The sequence below is a fragment of the Pipistrellus kuhlii genome, unplaced genomic scaffold, assembly GCF_014108245.1.
Source record: "Pipistrellus kuhlii isolate mPipKuh1 unplaced genomic scaffold, mPipKuh1.p scaffold_m20_p_18, whole genome shotgun sequence".
NCBI lineage: Eukaryota > Metazoa > Chordata > Mammalia > Chiroptera > Vespertilionidae > Pipistrellus > Pipistrellus kuhlii.
This window is the reverse complement of record NW_023425493.1, coordinates 7,915,938-7,937,679: the sequence shown is the minus strand read 5'-3', so window position 1 is coordinate 7,937,679 and position 21,742 is coordinate 7,915,938. Positions and strand designations below refer to the sequence as shown.

Genomic DNA, 21,742 nt, shown 5'->3' with positions numbered 1-21,742 from the left:
GGCCCGCAGGACCTCGGAGGGAGAGCGCGGGCCAGTCCGCACAGGGAGGAAGGGGCAGGATTCTGTGTGGGTGGGGTGGGGGTGGGGGGCATGTGTGTGTGTGTTGGGGAGGGGACATGTGAGACCCAGGACTGCCAAGATCACTTGGGGAACACCTGGGAGTCCTGACCAGGTCATGACCAGAAGGCCACGAGGGACTTGCCGAGGTGGAGAAGGGGCTCTCTGCTCCAGCTCACAGATTGGCACCTCCTTTGATGTGGCCAGGAGCCCAGGTCTTGAAAAGACTCGGAGGTTCACCATTTCAGGAGAGCCCGGTGGCAGCCAGCATCTTCATTCCTCTAGGAGAGAAAAGAGAAGATCCTCGGTCCCACTAGATCCTGGGAGCAATGCGCTGGTCAGAAGGCTCCACAGAAGATGTGTAGAGTGTGCTCAATCTAGGCTGTGTCCTCGGGATTGGGGGGCAGTGTTCCCGAGTGGGAGCTGAGTCCAATCCCTGCCACCTGTGCCCCATCCAATGCATATCGGTATCATACCATGGCATGGGCCTGGTGTTTTACATCCAGCATCCGATTATACCCTCAATCTTCAGGTTTGGTGTTCCCGTCCCTATTTTCCACTTGAAAAGAAATATGAAGGTGACGTGCCTGGGGTCTTGCAGCTAGAAAGTGGCCGAAGGGCTCTTCATGCTCTCAAATCCTATAGCTACAATGATGTGGGGTTTCCCAAGTAACAGTCTCCCCAAGGTCAAAGGGAAGCAGCGGAGGCAGCCCAGAAAGCTGAAGGGGAAGGAAAGCAATGATCTGTGGGAGTCACGTGGCCCTGGCTGGCCGCCATGCCAGTGGGAGAGTGTCCCTTTAAGAACCCAGGTGTGGGCCAAGCACTGTTCATAGTTTCAGTTTTGGCAGCAGCATCCAGTGTCCTGTTGGCAACTCCTAGGAAGGCAGGGGTTGTGAACTAGGCAGCAGGCTGTTCCCCTGAAACGGACTCGACAGGAGAGAAGGAAGTATCTAAAGGTAAGTGTGGGAACCCCAGATGGGATACCAACTGGAAGGGTCTGGGATGGTGGCTCAGGCAACTCCCTACATTCACAGCTCTCAGCCTCCCGGTGCCAGAGGAGGAGGACTGAGCATGTTCGTTAAGTAGAGGTACAGATCCCAGAGAGATGGGTAAGGATGCACGTGTGTGGAAGCCCCCACCTCTTGTCTGCGGAATTTTAGCAGGTGGGAAGAGGGACGTCTGTGGTCAGCACATGTAGCTATGCTCTGAGTTCCGTACTAACCCCTCCACAGGTGCAATGTGTGGCCTTAGGCAAGTCCCCTGATTGCTCTCTGAGCCTTAGTGGCTTCCTCTGTACAAAGTGGATAAAAATAACTCCTCTCACTTAGGGTTGATGTGAGGTTGAGATGTGAGTTTCAAATATGTGTGAATATGCTTTGAAAACTCCTGAGCAAAAGTAACAACTGTTGGGTGTTTTCTGATTTAGTTCGATTACTCAAGGTCTTGTGAGCATCAGACAGACCTGGGTAAGATAACGCGTATAAAGTGCCCAGCACATAACAGCGACCCTGCTAGCCTTTGACCTTTTCTCCTCCTCCAGCTTCCGGGTGCGGGCTTGTGCAGCCCCTTTTCCTGAGCTTCGAGGAAGCTCTGAGATCCTAATTTCAACCCAGCTTTGCTCCATGATGTGATGCTCTTGCTAAGATGGGGAAAATGAGATCCTCCCAGGGTGAGCGAGTAAGGTGGACAGAACCGGCATCCTGGGACAGTCAGCATTCTGGCGTCCTGATGCTACGCCTGGCTCTGCAGACATAGTCCTCTCCTCCATGCTCTCCTCCATCCTGACAGGGTCCCCAAATGTCCCCAAGCCAGCCCTGCCCCTCCAGCACAAGCTCCATCCTCGCCGCCCCAGTTTCCTTCCTACAACTGTCTCGGGCTTGGGGTCGCCTGAGCTGCTGGCTCTGTTTTAGACACAGCCTTTGCCGTCCCTCTCCCCCTCGTGAGGAAAATTACAGGCTCCTTAACATCTGGAGAGGCGATGTGCGGATTCCTGGGATAGGTTAGAAAGCCGCTGTCTGGCCTGCCCAGAGAAGCTGTGCGATCTGCATGCCTCCTTCTGGCCTGGCTATGGGGCTGCAGCAGAAAGAGCCATGGACCAGGAGTCAGGAGAGCATCTAGCCCCACGGTCATTGCCTGTCCCTGGGAAGTCTTAGATGGTGGCGGCTTTGTTTTATAAAGAGAGCGACAGCAGCAACTTCCACGTAGCAAACCCACCTACCCTCCCGGCTCTAATCTCATTCCTACTTGAACCAAACCCGAGAGGTAGGCAGGGTAGGTGTTGTGATCACACTTTACAGTCAGGAAACTAAGACTCCGTGAGCTAGTGCGAGTGGTATCAGGTCACCCACATATATGAGCGATGACCCAGTCATTTGATGTGGTCATGGGGACATTTTGACACACCTGAGAAACGAAATAACCAATTTTTGAAAAGTAGCATGACCCATGCACGTGCTCAGAAGAGACTCCCCACATCTGTGTCTCGCCCTTCCTGAGTGGGCTGAGGCCACGGTCTCCAAGGCCCTGGCCTTGACACATTAGGACATGGTGGAGAGGCTTTGGAGGAAAGTGTCTGGTTACAGGAAACAACCCTAACATGCCCGACACATGGTAGGTGCGCAATCAATAGCAGCCTTTATGATTTCCAGGAGGAACCGTCTTGTGGGCACCTACCTCTGGGTCCAGGTGTCCCTTCGCTGGAACTAAGTCTTCTGTGGAAGGTGGAGGGCAGAGAACAGAACTAACTTTTCTATGATTGGATTTCCTCCTCCCAACTGTTTCTCCTCAACTTCAAGGCCCTACAGTATAGCTCAGTGACAGAGAGTTTATACTCTCAATCCAGAGTGTCTGCATTTGAATCCCATCGCAGTTACTTACCAGCTGGGCAAGGGTATAATTTCTCTGTGCCTCTGCGAAATGAGTTTGCCGGTTTAGTTCTACCTCGTAGGGTGTCTGAAAAGGTTAAATGAGTTTATACATGTAAAGCACTAGGAAATTATCCAGTGTGTGCTAACTATAGTATAAATACTGTCCCCCATTTCCATCCTAATATTATACATAACACGTGTCTCCTCTTGCAGGCCATGCTGGTCCAATCTGAGCAACACGCACACACACACACACACACACACATACACACACACACACACACACACACACACACACCATCTTCAAAAGATACTCAGTAAATAGAATTCTCTTCTCATTCTAAGATGAGAATAAGAGAAGACTGTGTTGATTTTAGAGAGGAGATGGAAAAGAAACTATCACTTCTTAAATTCTGACACCATACCAGACTTTACATATGTTGTTCCATTTCATCCCTACAGCAACTCTGTACTCAGTATAATGATCCCCAGTTTACAGATGAGGACAGAGGCTCAAATAATTTAAATACCCTACCCTCAAATCATGCAGCCCCTAAGGGAGAGAGTTCAGAGCCAAGCTGAAGAGCCCATGCTCCGTGCCACTCTCCAAGTGCGCAACAACCATGAAAGTCAAGTATACGGATCCCAGTCCTCCTGTGCTTGAGTAATTGCAATCTCTTACAGCTGAAGAGAACTTTATAATATTTTAAATATATTTTATTGATTTTTTTACAGAGAGGAAGAGAGAGGGATAGAGAGTTAGAAACATCGATGATAGGGAAACATTGATCAGCTGCCTCTTGCACACCCTGTACTGGGGATGTGCCTGCAACCAAGGTACATGCCCCTGACCAGAATCACACCTGGGACACTTCAGTCTGCAGGCTGACGTTCTATCCACTGAGCCAAACCTGTTTTGATAACTTTATACTATTTAAAGCGTCCCCATTACATTGTCCCACTCTCCCCCTCCCTGTTTCCCTATCCCACAGTGGTCCTTCAATCTAGAAGAGTCGGGAGCTCTGAGGGAGTTGAGCACAGTGGTACGGGTCTTCTGTCGCCTGTGGCAGAGCAGGACTCTGGCCTCTGAGTTGTCCTCCATCCACCAGGCTCTTCTTCATGCTACTGTCTCTTTAGTGCCCAGAACCAAGAAGGCATGTGGCAAAGTGAGAGAAATTCTGACATTTTCTTTCTCAAAGAGGAGCGAAAAGGATGTAATATTCCCAATCCCATCGATCTTTGCTGTTCAGCTGGTCCTTGCCAGCCACTCTAGTGCAAGGCTCTAGATTTGTCTAGTTGGCCCCTGCCTTTAAGGAGCTGCTCTCGGGTACAGTGGATGAGATAATGGGATGGAGCCATAAACAAGTGTTCTAAGTCTTTGTTGAAAGGCTTATTTCCAGAGCTTCGTGGAGCTGGTATTTCAAGTGCTTAACTTCTGCTTTAGTCTCCCATTGATAGTAGGCCACTTAGGGAAAAGACCAGAAAGTCTTGAATCGTTCTAGCTCATACTTTCTTCAAACCCCTTGGCTAGTCTTTCTCCATCTACCTGCCCTCCGGCGTTCAAATTCCTTTCCCTCGACATCGCCTTTACTTGGAGACTCTGCCACACTCCAGGGCTTCCATACACCAGATGAATTCTCCTAAACTCCCACCTGTCATCACAAGCCCTTCCAAACCATGCAGATTGCTCTCTTCCTAGTGGTGCTATGGTTTCTGGGCTCAGTCTAGCCTATACTCGACCCCTGAACCCATGAGAGATGAGACTCAGGAGTAGGGGATATAGGGGAAGAGGTTGTTCAGTACAGACCAAGGAAATCCCCCTCTCTAGCCAGGCCAGCTCTCTTCACTCCTCTGAGCGCCAAGCTTCCTGCTCCTCCAAGTTCACATTCACAAGGAGTTGTCAGCAACTGCCTCTTGGCTTTAAGTCCCCACAGAGCATGCTCCCTGTCACCTCTGAAGCCCCTCTGAAATACCAATCTCTCCATCCCCAGAGGGCCTTGCACCAGAGTGCCTGGAAAGCCCCTGAGAGGGCTCCCTGGGCCCTCTGCTATATACCAAACAACTGAAGAGCCCAGAGTTGCTAAAGGCCGGGTAGTTTAGCAGCGGCCCAGCCAGGACCTGACCAGGAGATGCCTCTTCCTCCGAAAAGGGAAGAAACTTAACATTGGATGGACAAAGGTTGGAGCTGAAGATCAGTCATTCTGCCTGGACAGTGTGGCTCAGTGGTTGAGTGTTGACCTATGAACCAGGAGGTCACCATTTGATTCCCAGTCAAGCACATGTCTTGGTTGTGGGTTTGATCCCCAATGGGAGGCATGCAGGAGGTAGCTGATCAGTGATTCTCTCTCATCATTGATGTTTCTATGTCTCCCTTAGTCTCTGAAATCAATAAAAATATATTTTTAAAAAAAATCATTCTAACTCAGTGGTCAGCAAACTGCGGCTCACAAGCCAAATGCAACTCTTTGGCCCCTTAAGTGTGGCTCTTGCACAAAAGACCATGGCCTGGGAGAGTCTATTTTGAAGAAGTGGTATTAAAAGAAGTTTAAGTTTAAGAATGTGGCTCTCCAAAGACATTTCAGTCGTTGCACTGTTGATATTTGGCTCTGTTGACTAATGAGTTTGCCAATCACTGTACTAGCCTATGTATATCCCAAAAGAACAGGTCCCTCTGCTCATGCAAAGAGTGATAACAAGTTAGTGATACAATTCTGCTATGGGTCTTGGGGCCAAGAATCTCTCTAACCCTTGGTTTTTCCATCTTCAACATGAAGATAATAGTATCTGCCTCTTATGTTGTTGTGAAGACGGATGAAGCCATGTGAGAAAAGAAGCTAGAAACATACCAGGTGTATGGGAGGTACCCAATAAATGTTATATTCTTTCCTTCCTTCCTTACCCAAATCCTTTAAATCCAACTCCAGACCCCATGGGACTGGGACCTCCATGATACCTGAATCTCAAAGGCTGGGGAGAAAGTCTGATTTTACGAGGAAGAGATCCCTAATAACTCTCTAAGCCCAAGTTTCTTTAACTGTTAGCAGGGAAATTGTGCTTCTAGTTTAGCTCTGGGCAGAGCTTTCCTGTTCCTGAGAGTGTGGGCGCCCTTGCCCTTCCACCATCTCCAATAGGACTAGACCAATGGTTGGCAGCCGCGGTTTGCCGCTCTAATGACTAATGAGTTTGCCGACCACTGCCTTAGGGGAAAACACTTAAAACACATTTTAATAATGTACTGATGTCTTTAACCTGAAGTCAAAACTTCTGGGTAAGGGTAGTGCTTTACACAGTGGTTGGCAAATTCATTAGTCAACAGAGCAGCAAACCGCGGCTGGCGAGCCGCATGTGACTGGCGAGCCGCAGTTTGCTGACCACAGGACTAGACTATGTTTTCTCTCCAAGACCACCTTCTGCCAGATCTGCCCTTCGAATTGTGCATCCCTGATGCTTGCATCTCTGGCCCATGGGTACAGAGCAATGGGTACACGAGTGTATCCTCACCAAACCCAAACACCCACAGCCATCCAAACATGCCACACATGAGGGGAAGCCTGGGCTGAACATCGGGATGCCCATTGGAAACCCTGGCACCTGACTCTCTGAAACTCAGGGCGAATCACTTTGATCCATTCGAGGAGGGCTGCATCCCCAGCTCTGCCCATGGGGAGACTCCCTCCAGTCTCACAGAAATATGAAGCTTGCTTATCTACATGGAGATTAGGAACCAGAACCATGGAGAGCCACTGATGGTGTGGGCTCTTAAAACAGCTAGCGGCAGTGTGTCCTCCCACTTGCCACTGAACCCAAGGCCAGTGCAAACGGCAGGTGGCAGATTCCCCCGGACTCTGCAGCCGGCCCATCCCATGTGTCCCAGAGGACACAGACTCCTCAGCCTTCTGACACTTGCTCCCACCTGAGAGCCTCCCTCAAGGGGACTCCAGTGGCTCAAACAGGTGGTCCCCCAGCCAGCGTCCCCTGAGCCCATCCAGGGTGGGGCTGATGCTGCGTTTGGCTAAGGCCCCACTCCAGAAGTTAATCATTGGCCTGCTGTGAAAGGTCCAGGACAATTAACCAGAATCAAGAGCCTCAAGTTGCCACCTGACACTCATATCTGTCCCCACCTCCCCTATCCTGCTCCCCTTCCTCTTCCAAAGAACTTGAGAAACAGAGGAAACAGGGTGCCTTTATCTACACAAGGAAATAAAAAGGTGCCTTGCTGGGAAATTCCCCCAAGGAAAAGAAATAACCAAGATAAACAGCTCTATTGCCTTTGGCTCAGGCTAGTGAAGGGAGTCGCTGGGGGGAGGGGGGAAGACAGCAAGGGCTGGGCAGTAAGGGGAGCCTGAGAGAGCCATCCTGACTCCCTACTGCTTTGAACTGGTTGCTTTGAACTTCCTTGTGTTTGGTGGGGGCGGAGGGCATTATTGCCCAAGCTCAGTTAATATGCTTCTCTCCTTCAACACTCTTGGTTTCAAGTTCATTGGGAAGTTTATAGCCTGCCAGAGTCTGTGGGAAAGCGAGGATTCCCCTCTCCTCCTTGGGCTGTAGTTTGTGTCCTGAAAAAAACAGCTGCGGTCAGACTGGGCCCTGGGACCCTCACCTCTCCCAGCTCTGGGCTGTGCCCACAGACTCAACCAGGTCCCCAGGCACTGCACCCTCTGAGTGGCCTTGTCTTGGATTCTCCATCACTTCCATCTGCCCAGGCGCTCCAGGCAGGATAGCAAGAACCAAGTCTCTGGGAAATCTCTCATAGGCATATCATTTAGCAGCTCTTGATCTTCTTATGCACAAAATGACTATAATTCTATCTGTTTTGTCTTATTTAAAAGGAAGTTATGACACTTCAGAGAAATAGTGTAAAGGACCGTGCTTTAGAGCAATGAGGGCTCTCTAAAATAATAGAAATAAGGCCCTAGCCTGCTTGGCTCAGTGGATATAGTGTCAGCCCTCAGACTGGAGCATCCCAGGTTAGATTCTGGTCAGGGGCACATATCTCGATTTCAGGTTCTCTGGCCCTGGTCAGGAGGCAATCAATCTATGTATTTCTCTCACATCAATGTGTCTCTCTGTCTCTCCCTCTCCCTTCCACTCTCTCTAAAAATCAATGGAAAAATATCTTCAGGCAAAGATTAACCTAAATAAATAAATAAATAAATAAATAAATAAATAAATAAGTAAATAAGTAAATAACAGGAGTAAGCACACGGGATAAGCACAGTGCTGTATTTGAGGAATTATTATGGTGCAGTGGGAGAGGTTAAGAGCTTGCATTTGAGAGTCCAGCAAACCTGAATTCAAATCTCGCCAATCTTGCCCACCCACACGCTTGATCCTTGTGTGACCTTGAGAAAAGCACTTAATCTTTAAGCTTTCATTTCTTCCAACGTGAAATATGGATAAGAATTCCTACCTCATAAGGGCTGATATCAAGTTTCAATGAGACAATATACCTACATTATTTCACACCATGCCGGGAACATGTAAGAAAAACAACTGATGGTGGTTAAGCCTATCATTGTTACATTTGAAACTTTAATCCTGTCTAAGCTTTCTCAGTGGGTCTTGGTTTACTCATGTGAACACACTTTAAACTATGACAGCCCCCCTCCACCTCCCACGATGGCAGCTGAGATGGAGAGATGGGGCCACATATTGGTAGTAACCAACCATCCAGCGAGGCGTTTCTGAGATCTTACCGATCATGCGAGGGACCATGCCTCCCAGGCGGAAATGGCACTTGTGTCCTGTCCCAAAGAAACTCACATGAGTAGAGGAGATAAAAATATACATGATAACTTTTGGGGAACAAAAAGTACTGTGAGGTGACAAGACTTTGAGTTCTAATGAGAAAGGGGGAGCCATTCATTCTTTCAATAGGATTTATGTTCATTACTGGGGATACAGCACCAAACTGGTGTTACAGGAACTCTAAGGTTGTGTGGACTTGGAAGGCATAAGAGCTTCATCCCCTCATGCCATTGTCTTTCAGCATCCAAGCAAGAAATTGGCCTGGGCCCCACAGCCCAGAGGGAGCCACCAACCATGACGCTCTTCTTCTTCGCCTGTCTGCTGGCTGTCCTCCCAGGTGCGTCTCCCCGGTCCCAGCCAACTCCCTGCAGGATCCAGTTCCCTGGGGACACTGAGATCAGGCCCATCCCCAAGGATGCCCCTCTCACAAAGTATATTCCCTCAAAAAGGGATCACACAGGTGAAGGGAAAAGTCCGTGTCTGAAAATAGATTGCAGATCAGGAACAGAAATGGAAGTTGCCCATTTCAAGGCCAGTGGTCTGCTCTTCACTGGGAATTATAAAAAAAAAAAATAAAAAAAAAAAAAAAAAAAGACCTAGACCTTGAACCAAACAACTCTATGAGGTGAATGAGGTTTGGGGGGAAAAATGACTTATCCTTCCTAGCTCTCAATATTTTTATCTAGAAAAAAAAATAAACTAGAATGTATTTTTAGAAAAATAAGAAAATAACAGACAGTAAATGCAAAAGTGTAGCACCCTTCAAAAGTGTGTTTTTTAATAGCCAAAGGAAATCTATAATAATAAAAGCATAATATGCTAATTAGACCGGATATCCTTCTGGACGAAGCCAGGGCTACAAGGGAAGCCTGGATCCCAGGTGCCAGAGGGAAGCCGGGGCTGGCAGCCAGGGGAAGGAAGGCCTACTATTGCACAAATTTCATGCATCAGGCCTCTAGTCTTTAAATAAGTTTACATTCCATTACTCTTTGAATGACTGTCATTAATAAATTAGAATTCGAATTTAATAATGATTAATCCCTTCGTTTACCTAACAGCAGCAATTGTCTAGCTGTAGTACAGGCAAATAATCCACAGAAGGCCCATGTGTTGGAAATGTCATCTCCTCCAGGTGGGCTATCAGCATTCTTTCAGCAGGTTTTACCTCCCACGGCCTCAGAAAGCCTCTGTTCTCTGTCCCCACAGTGGTCTCCATGAAGAGCCCCATCTTCGGTCCCCAGGAGGTGAGCAAAGTAGAAGGCAGCTCAGTGTCCATCAAATGCTTCTACCCAGCCACCTCCGTCAACCGACATTCCAGGAAGTACTGGTGCAAGCAGGGAGCCAGGGGCCGTTGCACTACCCTCATCTCGGACACCTACTTCTCCAAGGACTATGAGGGCAGAGCCAACATCACCGATTTCCCAGAGAGCAACATGTTCATGGTAGACATTGGCCATCTCACCCAGGATGACTCTGGGCAATACAAGTGTGGTGTAGGCATTGTTAACCAAGACCTGTTCTTTAATGTGAACCTGGAGGTCATCCCAGGTGAGGATCTTTGGGCTTCTGTGGGAAAGTGAAAGGGAATCATAGCAGGTGCAATTGAAGGGCTGGAGGAAGAATGTGATGAGTGGGAAAGATAGCCAGTGAGTCCTCCTCCCTCTGGAGGCAAGCACCTTTGGTAACAAAACATGAGAATGAGAAAGATGGCACCTATCTGGGTGTGGCAGACGGACTTTTCTAGATCTTCAGGGCCTATTACGTTTTAGGGTTTTACTGAGGCCCTAGCTTCCAAGAGCATTAGGAGAACAACTCCAGTGTTTAGTGAGGTGGGACAGGTCTATGAGCTGAGGGATGTAGGAAATGCAGGGAGAAATGTACAGGGATCTTTAAATTCCTGCTATTAGTGCACCCTTTAGATCAAGACCCAGGTCACCAGAAGGCTTCTTTGAAAATGCATTTTATTTTTATCCAGGACCCATTAGTCCATCAACACTTTCAGCATAAATTTCATGGCCAGTTCTTTTCCAAAGATCAGAGCTCTGAAGGGACGGGCCTTTGAACAAGCCTGTTCTAATGGAGAAAAAAAATAAAGGTTTTTGTGACAAGGATATTTTAGATAATAAAAGGAAATTAAAATAGAAAGGTCTTAAGGAAGGAAATTTGGAGGGATTCCCAGAGATATGTTTTTCTGTTTAGGGATGTGCTTAGTATTATCTGTGGACTCAATAAAGAGTCAATTCAGATGGTCATGGAGATTCATAAAATCAGAGTCTTAAGAGCTAAGGAGGTCTTAAAAGGACCCTATATAGGACATGGAGGAGAACATTAGAGACGATGGGGGATGCAGCCTCTGGTCAAACACTATAAATGGCAGAAGCTCATTACTTCACAAAGAAGTGCATTCCGTGTTTAGACTGTTGTACATTTTAGAAACTTTCACAACACACTGAAATCCACCCCCTTGTACTGGCATTCATTCTGCTCATTTTAAACTGTGTTAATTTGGACACCGACTGTGTAGAGGCATCATGCTAGGTCCTGCATGGGAGTAGAACATTTATAAAGCATCTGCCCTTGAGGGACTTCCAGTCTGTGGGGAACATAATTAACTAAACACAAGATTGGATGTGTGTGATACAGATGTAAGTATAAGGAGAACACAGAAGATGGAAAGATGAATGCCAGCTTGAGGGAGGCGGGGGGGGGGGGCTTCATGGAGGAAACAGCAGTAAAGGTGACAGGCATACCCAGACCTTCACTGGGAATACCAAGTAGAAAGTGAAGTCGCAACTCACCTTCTGCTCCTCATCCTGCAGGTCCTGGGCTCCATAATGGCGTTCACTTCCATATAGCAGACCTGGGCAGTACAGTGAGCATCACCTGCCCTTTCACATCTGAGAATTCTATGCAGAAGAAGTCTGTGTACAAGAAGATAGGCGAGAACTATGACCTAGTCGTCGACACCAGTGGGTATGAGAACTCCGACTACAGAAACAGAGTTTCTATCACTCTTCAGGGCACCAGCGAACTGTGGTTCAACTTCATCATCAAACAACTCAAGCTCAGCGATGCCGGGAAGTATGTCTGCCAGGCTGGGGATGATTCTACAGGTGACAAAAGCAATGTTGACCTCAAAGTGCTGAAGCCTGAGCCTGAGCTACTTTATGGAGACCTGGGGGGCTCAGTGGCCTTTCACTGTGCCCTGGACCCCGAGTTGAAAAATCTGCCCAAATTTCTGTGCCGGGTGAGCAAAGATAAAACCTGTGAAGTGGTCATCAACACCCTGGGGAAGAGGGCTCAGGCCTTTGAGGGAAGGATCCTGATTACTCTCAAGGATCAGGGCTTCTTCAATGTGCATATTACTGGCCTGAGGAAAGAGGATGCAGGGAGCTACTTCTGTGGAGCCCACTCTGATGGGGAGCCTCAGGAAGGCTTGCCCATGAAGGCTTGGCAACTCTTCGTTAATGAAGGTGAGACTTGAGAGGGGGAGAGGGAAGAGATCTGGAAGGTGAGAGCCTAGCTCACTCTCGGTGAGTCTATTCATTATTCATCTGTCAGTCAACATTGTCTGCTCACGGACAAGCCCTGAACTGAATGCTATGTGGGCAGCTGCCCAGGACAGCTAGGAAACAGCCTCTGCCTTGTGTTATCCTTTAGTTGTTCTATGTCATCATTTTGATGGCTATCCTTGGTTAATAGAAATGAGAGTGAAGCTCCTGATTGAAGCAAGACTTGTAGATTGTCTGGGCTTCAGAGAGCCACAGTGAGGACACAACGTGGCTTCCAAGGATTTTCAGGGCCATCTGTCCCTTCTCCCTGACCCTTCGCAAATAGCTCCTCATGCCTTACACTCAGATGATAGAATCAGTGGCTTGTCTTGCTCTCAAAGCTTTCCCAGGAAGGCAACACCCTGCCTCTAAATTTTCCTCTCCAACATCTCTTAGGATTAATTGTTATTCAGCAAGATCTGGCTTACTAAAAGCTCTACTTTGGCGAGCCATCAATGAGGTGAAATGCTTAAACCCCTGCTCCTTCTCACCCCAGAATACTCAGCAAGGAGTTACCCTCAGAAGGAACAACAAACCAGTACTTACTGCCCTTGTGCCTTTTAAGAGGCTCACATTCCCTGGGCATCATTTCTCTGTCCCACATGGGATCCTTACCACATTCCTCATCCACTCCAGTTACCCAGGATCTCAACCCAAACTTCTTGGAGAAGGGCTGTCCTTCTCTTTGGGAGGGCCCTTGGGCTACAGAGTTTGTATTTTAAATCACACTGTTCTAAATATAGTTTCTTAATTTGGGGAAAAATGCATCCGGCTATTATTGTGGGACAAGCTAATAAATAGACAAAAATTTCTACAGGTGAAGATTTTGTAAGAAGGTAAAGAGGGGAGCTGATAGTTTTTCTTTAAATTCATTCCAGTCTCTGCTCAGAACAAGGTGGGGGAAGGAGCAAGATGTCCAGACTAGCGGTGAAGGTCGCAGGGGTCTGGTTGCACACTCCAGCTCCAGGCTCTGTGACATTAGGAAAGTCTCACTTTTTGGGGTAGGTGAGGTCATTAGTATGAACCTCAGTCCCCACCCTGGCTGAGACCAGGGAAGAGCCTGCTCGGACCATGTCACCATTCTTCCATGTCATCTCTTTCCCTCTAGAGACCACGATGCCACGTAGTGTCTCTGTGATGAAAGGTGTGGTAGGAGGCTCTGTGGCCATGCTCTGCCCCTACCACCCTAAGGATAAAAATAGCCGGAAGTTCTGGTGTCGCTGGAATGAGCAAAACAGTGGCTGCCCACAGCTGGTGAGCAGTGAGGGGCTGGTTAAGGACCAGAGCAAACCCTACGAGGGCAGGCTCGCCCTTTCCGAAGAGCCAGGCAATGGCACCTACACGGTCATACTCAACCAGCTCACCACCAAGGATGCTGGCTTCTACTGGTGTCTGACCTCCGGTGATACTCACTGGTGGTTCACAGTGGAGCTCAAGATTGTGGAAGGTAAGCCCTGGTTGGGTGGCTCAGTTGATTGGAGCATCAGCCCATGCACCAAATGGTGGTGGGTTCAATTCCTGGTCAGGGCACATACCCACATTGCCAATTCAACCCCTGATTGGGGTATAGTTAGGAGGCAACCTATCGATATTTTTCTTTTCTCTCCCTGCTTCTTTATCTAAAATCAATAGAAAGACATATTCTTAAGTGAGGATTAAAAAAAAAGAAAAGAAAAGAAAAGAGCTGAACTGGGCAAGAGGGAAAAAATGCATCCGGCTATTATTTTGGGACAATACTCCTCCAATCAGCAACAGCATCACCCCTACCACTTCTTCTACTTCACCCACCTCCATGCTGGTGGGACAGCCCTCAGGAGAGAGCCCGCTGTGGAGAGGTCTTGCTTTCATACCTGTAGCAAGCATCCTTCCCAGCACTTGGCCTTCACTCCAGACTACCCCACATAGCACTTCCTATCTGAAGTGACTCTAGCCCTTGTATTGAGTCCAGAAAAGAAGAACAAGGAAAGCCAACTGAAGCCAGAGTGCAAGGTTCTCTGTTCTGTGATAGACAGATTGATCCCTGGTGGTCACTCCTAAAAATTATTACCTGGGTGCATAATAATTACACTTCTTACAATGCTATTCTTTATAATGCTGTCCAAAAAGGAAATGAGCTGTGGATCAAGGTCCCCACCACAGCCATTTCCTTACAGCAGCATCACCGGTGCCAATTTCTGTGCCTATTTCTCCCTCCCTTCTTGCTCCAGGAGAGCCAAACCTCAAGGCACCTGAGAAAGCCATTGCTTTCATTGGAGAGACTCTCACGGTGCCCTGCCACTCACCATGCAAGTTCTTCTCCTATGAGAAATACTGGTGCAAGTGGAGCAGCAAAGGTTGCAAGGTCCTGCCCAGCCAAAACGAGGCCTCCAGGCAGGCCTCTGTGAACTGCGACCAGAACAACCAGCTCACCTCCCTGATCCTGAACCAACCCACCAAGAATGATGAGGGCTGGTACTGGTGTGGGGTGAAGGATGGGCCCCGATTCGGAGACACCGTGGCTGTCTACGTGAAGGTCAAGGAGAAGGAGAAGGGTGAGTCTTCAAGGCTAAGGCCTGATTCCCCCTGGTCCCCAGAGAAAGGCTCCTGCCACGTGAGGGCCCAGGTTTGGCTCCAAGAGGCTGGGATAGAAGTGTAGCCCCCACATAGTCTCAGCCCTCCGAAAAGGGCCTCCCAAATAAACACACAAAGCAAGAAAAGAATAGCAGGCCTGTCACGTAACCTCAGCTTCGAGACAAATCTCATAGTTGCCCTGTTGGGCCATTTGGAAACCTTCCTATTGTATATGTAGAGATCTTCCTTTTCGTGTAGAAATTTCCAAGTCATTGTCATATGCAATGCGCTCTGCCAAAGCCGGGTCTCTATAGACAGCAAGACGCCTTCTCCTGCACGGTCTGACAAAGAAAGTTAAGGCAACCTCTTCTAGTAAGCTTGCCTTTCACACCTCTGTCTTAAACGTCGCCTGAAATGTTTTATCCCTAATGTAGGTACTTTCAGTCCCTCTAGAAATGCAATTGTCTGGGGCCTACTGTTCTGCCTCACTGAGGAGCCAAGCGCCATGCTCCCACCAGGGGGCAGCACTATCGCACCCAGCCCTACTTCCCAAGTCAGGAGGCCTTGGGAAGGTTTTTAAAGCTGTGAAAAATCTCCTTGTCCTCAAATGATGGGTGGGTCAGCTCTTATGCACAGTTGGATCTATTATATGATTCGGAGCCTTGTAGATGAGAATAAATAATAAATTTGGTGTTAATGGGGCAGAGATCATTTGTGACAAACAAGAGACCATCACTCCTCCATGTCTAATGTCATCCTGGTCCCTACCCTAACAGCTCTGAAATCTCACTCTTACCCGATGAGTCACAATAAAGTCCCACTCCTAAGAGTCCCTAGCCTCAGAAGTGAAAACGTAGAGAAAGAGCCACAATTCAGCCCCATTCTGCTCTCTCTAGCATCCCAAGATGTCAGCCAAGTGAACGCGGAGGCTCCTGGCAATGAGGTGATTGAGCCACCTGTCCAGGTGATAGAGCCACGTCTCAAGGAGGTCGAGAACAAAGTCGCTCGAGATCCCAGCCTTTTTGCAGAGGACAAACTGGTGAAGGATAATGGAGACCCAGAGGACAGGAGCAAAGCATCTGCAGACGCTGGCAGGTGAGGAAGGATTAGGGGTTCCCCACTCAGAGAGCATCTCAGAGGACAAGGACTTGGGGCTGGGTCCCCAGGTCTGAGCACAAGAGCCTGTCCGCTTCCTGGTCGTGGGGCAGCCCTCACTGCCACTATGGTGCTAGGGAGAGGCTGTTGGTACTCTCAGCCCTTCTCCAGGAGCTGGGGCAGTGTTTACCATCCAGGTCGATTTCCCAGGCCCGGGATGCAGAGAAGGACCAGTCCTTGCCTTCGCCAGGTCTGAGCAAAATGGAGCCAGAGGGTTCTATCAGGAGGAGGGACTGAACCAACCTGAGAGGAAGAACTAGCCAAAGCCAGCACACCATGGGAACCCCAGGTCTCCTTTTCCATGACTAACGCACTCAATCTCTCTTCCAGCTCTGCGGGACAAGGAGGAAGCTCCGCAGTGCTGGTCTCCACGCTGGTGCCCCTGGCCCTGGTGCTAGCCCTGGGGGCCGTGGCAGTGGCTGTGGTTAGAGCCAGGCATAGGAGGAACGTTGGTGAGTCCCGGGATGCTCCCTGCCCCCCACCTTCAAACCTTTGCGGGGGAGGGGATAGGGGGAAAGGGAGGGCTGCCATGTTTTCTGCTCTTTCATAAACTCAAGAAAAGGTTTTGGGAAAGCAGGGTGAGGAAAGATAAACACACAGGTGCCCCAAACTTACATGAAGTGCTGCTGTCCAAATGCTGTCTCTGGAAGGCCACCCCGACGGCTCAGGTCCAAGTTCAGAGGCAGAGCCACTAAAGAGGACAGCAGGGTGCTGGGCACCTGCACTTCCAGCCTAATTTGAGAACCGATTGGATGTGTGGCTTTGGGTGTCCCATTTCACACCTCAAGTTCAGGACAGGAATCAGCATCCACCTCAAAGGGCTGGTGAGAGGACAACACGAGGTGCTGTGCACGGAAAGGTCTAAGAGTGACAAACAGACCAGGGATTAGTGAGTCTTGATTATTCATGAACAGAGACTGGGGAGGGGACTCAGAACACTCCCAGTCTGCTTTGGGTCATAGAGATGTGCAGCCAGAGACCCTGCCCCCCCGCCTCCAAGCTGTCCTGGGGGCTCCCTATGAGAAAAGCAGCATGTCCTGCTCTCAACCCCATCCCTACACCAACTCCTCTTTCCCTGGACAGATCGCGTTTCAATTGGAAGCTACAGGACAGACTTCAGCATGACGGACTTGGAGAACTCCAGGGATTTTGGAGCCAATGACAACATGGGAGCCTCTACCATCACCCAGGAGACATCTCTCGGAGGAGAAGATGGTACGTCACTCACTCGAGAGGATGCCTGACCCCTGGGAGAGCAAGAATTAGAGCTGACTCTGCCCGGCCAGTGTGGTTCAGTGGTTGAGCATAGACCCATGCACCAGGAGGTCGGCGGTTTGCTTCCTGGTCAGGGCACATGCCCGGTGGCAGGCTAAGTCCCAGGTGTGGGGAGTGCAGGAGACAGCCAGTCAATGATTCTCTTTTACCATTGAGGTTTCTACCTCTCCCGCTCCCTTTCTCTTTCTCTAAAAATCAATGAAAACTTTTTTTTTTTTTTTTTTTTTTTTTAAGAATTAGAGCTGATTCTGTGTGGTGGGAATAGGAGGCTAGTGCGGGTTAATTCACCCCCTTCTCTTCACACAGAGTTCCCGGCCACCACCGAGGACACTGTGGAGAGTGAAGAGCCCAAGAAGGCCAAGAGGGTAAGAAAGAGGAAAGAGTGACAAGGAAATACAGCATGAGGGACTGCAGTTAGACATTAGGAAAAACTACCTCAATGTGGGGCTGTGTCAGAGCAGGGAAGGTGGAATAAGACAGAGTTCAGGAGAAATGTCTGAGGCTGAGATGCATTTTACTGGTGTGGCAGAAATAGGAGATGGACTATGTTTATAGGCTGAAAACACACAGGAGGGAGGGAGGCTGGGGAGGAGGAAGGCAAATGCATGAAGTTTGACCATAGGGTGGGAAGGTCAAATGTCAAAGGTTGGTGATTAGGTGCTCCTCCTGAACTGGGGGCCCATGGACTTCATGTCGCCCACCCTCTCTTGAGAGTTTGCTCATGACAGGCCTTTTGCCTGGGCTTGGAAAACCTTTGAGGCTGGTGGGCAATTTGATAGTCACTAGATGTCCCTCTCCACCCCAACCAAGTGTTATTTCACTTGAAATCCTATCAGAGGTGACTTCTGCCTTTGGGTTACTATGACCCTCCCCTCAGCCTCCCTATCCTGAGGTGATAACGTTTATCAGGTCTGTTCTCCCTCACAGAAGCCAACCCCAGCATTTGGATCAATTAGGGTAACAAGTTAGTCCTGGAGACAGCCCTCCCCTCCAGCCTTGTGCTGTGTCCCTGGGCTGGTGGAGGAAGCCTGAACCACTCAACCAATGTGGCTGGTGCCAGCCTAGACCCCTTGCCCTCATGAACTGTGTGGGTAGAGCTTCCGGGGACAGACCCAGGCAGCAGAGGGTTCCACTCCATGTGTCGGAAGGAGGTAGTGAGACCAGAGGGAGATATTTTTAGAAGCTGTGACTTTCCATTTCTCTAGATTAGCCCTTGTTGGTAAGCATGGGGGCTGGCGTAAGAACAGGGAGTCAACACAGGCTTGGTTTGCTGGTGCCAGGATCATGAATTCAGGATATTTACTGTATCCTCTCCCTTCCAACCCCACTCACTGAGCGAATGCTCCAAACACTGACTCCTCTCCTGTTTCCCCACAGTCCTCCAAGGAGGAAGCTGACATGGCCCACACTGCCTTCCTGCTCCAGGCCAACAACATGTCGACCACCGTCCAAGATGGCCCCAGCGAAGTCTAGGCCAAGTGCCCTGCCTCCTCCTTCCAACTTTGACAATCACCTTCAGAATCATGTTAATCCTTAGGGCCCTCAGCTCTGGGGGGCTCACTGCCTGCATGCAACCTCACCTAGGCTTTTCCTACCTAGTCCTTTTTCAGTGGCATCCAATCCTGGCTTCATTGTTCGTGTTGGGGGTGAGATGATCCGAGGAGTCCCTACCTGAGGGAACTTCTTTCTAATGAGACAACTAAGGTGTGGAAGGAGAACAAAATTTTAATAAAGGCCTCCTCAAAAAAAAAAAAAAAAAAAAAAAAGCTCATGATGTGTGGGAGGTAATTTTGAAAAGGAAGGCCATTCAGGGCTTCTCTGTATCCTTATTATGGAATGTCAATGGGATTCTCCTCTTCACTCCACCCCACCATCTCTTATCCCCTCCCTCCCATCCATTCTCTCTTCTTCTTTCCTTCATTGAAAATACATATATGAACTCTGGCCAGGTATCAGTTGATTAGAGCATCATTCTGATACAACAAGGTTGCAGGTTCCTAGACAGGACACATATAGGATGCAATCAATGGATGCATAAATAACAAGGTTGCAGGTTCCATCCCTAGACAGGACACATATAGGATGCAATCAATGGATGCATAAATAAGTGGAACAATAAATCTATGTTTCTCTCAAATTGATCAATCAATAAAATTTAAAAAACACACCACACATATATGTTAATCCTCACCAGAACCCAGGCATCTAGCGGAATGAACAAGGATACTGCACACCCAGCCTGCAGCCTTTGTGTAAACATCAATGAGTCCTTGGAGGCCACAGCTTCTCTTGGTTTATTGTACACACTATGACCTGAAATCCTCATCAGGTATACTCACTTCTCTGACCACATTGGGAGAAATCAGAAAATGTCTGGAGTCCTGAGGCTTTAGGGATCATGTAACATGGGCATATATACAAGTAATCTTAAATACACATTCTTACAGGGTAGAAAATTAAAGAGGTTTGCTCAGGGGCACCAAATGAGTTACACTGATTTGGTGACTCCTGTTTTCTTGGCCAGGGATCTCTCTACAAGAACCCCTGCTCTCCTGATGAAAACAGGAATCTAGAACAAGCAGAAGGGAGTGAAGGGGTAGAGGAAGACAAAATTGCAAATGGAAGCTGGTCTTTCCCAAGCCCCACCTCTGGAAAGACAACCAGTTCCCTTTCTGACACTCACATGAACCTAAGAGGATAAGAGAATGGTCCAACACTCACAGCCCCTATATTAGAAGAGCATCAAATGGAAGGGAAGATAAGAGGGTATTTTGTGGTGCCAAGGGAGGATCTGATCTCCAAAGAGCTAAAGTTTAAGGTCTTTTTCCCTCTGAGCTCTGCACCTCAACCAGCTGACACTTGCTAACAAAGAAAAATGTGACTGAATTAATAATTAAAGACCATGATTTCCACCAAAGAGGCTTAGACTGCATTTGTCCCCAATACCTTCTGTTTCCAGGACAACGCTTTCAGAGCAGTTTGCATGGATTCCACTTTCAGGCACCCCATAACATGCATCTAAAACAAAAGCCTCTTCTATCTCCAATACTGGGCTGAGGAGAGCTATGAAACACTCTCCAAATGGAACCAAGATGATATTCAATAAAAGAATAAATTGGTCACCATCAATGATCAAGACCCCAAACCTCTGTGTAATAGAGCATAATTAAGACTATTTATAATAGAACAAACTGAGAGCAGGTACCATCAGTGCTCCTCTTAGGCATTAAAAAAAAAATCTTGGTGAAGCATCCACAGAATACTTGACCTTGAATTCCATACCTTCCTGGGGTATCCTCCAAGATCAAGAAACTGTTCATCAAACTCAAGTTACCAAATAAATAAACTCCCCCTCCCCCCATAGGAATATCACCTTAGATGCTACTTAAAGAATAACTTGGGTTTTAGAAAGGAGGGCCAGGTATGATCCAAAATCACTTGGAGGACAGTGATTAGATTTAAAAGAAGAAGAAGAAGAAGAAGAAGAAGAAGAAGAAGAAGAAGAAGAAGAAGAAGAAGAAGAAGAAGAAGGAGAAGAAGAAGAAGAAGAAGAAAGAAAGAAAGACAACAACAAACACCATTGTCTACTGAGGCTATTCCTAGGTTCTATTGTAGCACTGAAATTTGTCATAACCTATAAGCCCCCACCCCAGCCAAGACTCCTCTTCTGGGCTCTGTGTATGGAGAGTTCTGTCTGGGAGAGTTCTTCCCAGCCCTCTATCCTGCCTGAGGTGGGGCACAACCTTCACTTCCACCTAGTCCTTGAACATGATGCTTCTGATGCCACATGCTTCCTAAGCCTACCCTTGACCAGACTCAGACATCAATCCTCCTAGTCTCCCCTTCAGCCACACCAATTGTAATGCCCAGTCTTGAGCCTTGGGTTCCTCCCTGGCTAGGAGAGGTGGTCATCTGAAATATTTCTCTGTTCTCTACAATGATGATACTTACCTAGCTTCTCCTGAATGAGAGCAAATCATTCCAGGAGCACCAAAGCTACAGGTGTGTGTCAAAACCTATCACAGCCGAAACCGGTTTGGCTCAATGGATAGAGCGTCGGCTTGGGGACTGAAAGTTCCCGGGTTTGATTCCGGTCAAGGGCATGTACCTTGGTTGCGGACATATCCCCAGTAGGGGGTGTGCAAGAGGCAGCTGATCGATGACTCTCTCTCATCGATGTTTCTAACTATCTCTCTCCCTTCCTCTCTGTACAAAATCAATAAAATATATATTTTTTAAAAAATCTTAAAAAAACAACAACAAAAAAAAACCTATCACAGTCTTACCCCTAGGAAATTGCTCTCTGACTCACCAAAGGGTCACGCCTGGGCAGAGGTTAGTCTCCACTGCTCTCCGACATTATTCCAGGCCCTGTGCAAAGCCCTTTGCAATGCTGATTCCTGCAATCCTCACAAAACTTTATGAGAAATATTCTTCTTCTCCCATCTGTAACATAAGGAGGATAATGAAGCCTAAGTTACTGGACATTAAATTTGACTAGAGCAGAAGTGTTCTAAGTCCTCTGTACCAGTTATGTGG

General features: G+C 48.2%; 1 protein-coding gene across 2 annotated transcripts; it reads left to right on the top strand.

Moving 5' to 3' along the window:
- Positions 1-855: 855 nt before the first annotated feature.
- On the top strand, positions 856-20,120 carry PIGR (polymeric immunoglobulin receptor). Of its 2 annotated transcripts, XR_006741921.1 has the most exons (12): positions 856-1,013; positions 8,914-9,009; positions 9,879-10,220; positions 11,492-12,145; positions 13,332-13,670; positions 14,431-14,754; positions 15,670-15,868; positions 16,259-16,380; positions 17,012-17,143; positions 17,510-17,568; positions 18,581-19,189; positions 19,250-20,120. XR_006741921.1 is itself a non-coding variant. In XM_036442165.2 (11 exons), exons 2-11 carry the CDS (start codon positions 8,967-8,969, stop codon positions 18,674-18,676), a joined length of 2,310 nt encoding a protein of 769 aa, XP_036298058.1. In that variant the 5' UTR covers positions 856-1,013; positions 8,914-8,966; the 3' UTR covers positions 18,677-19,349. The 2 variants fall into 2 exon arrangements, 1 of the variants encoding a protein (XP_036298058.1); XM_036442165.2 differs by having other exon boundaries at positions 18,581-19,349.
- The last annotated feature ends 1,622 nt before the right edge of the window (positions 20,121-21,742 follow it).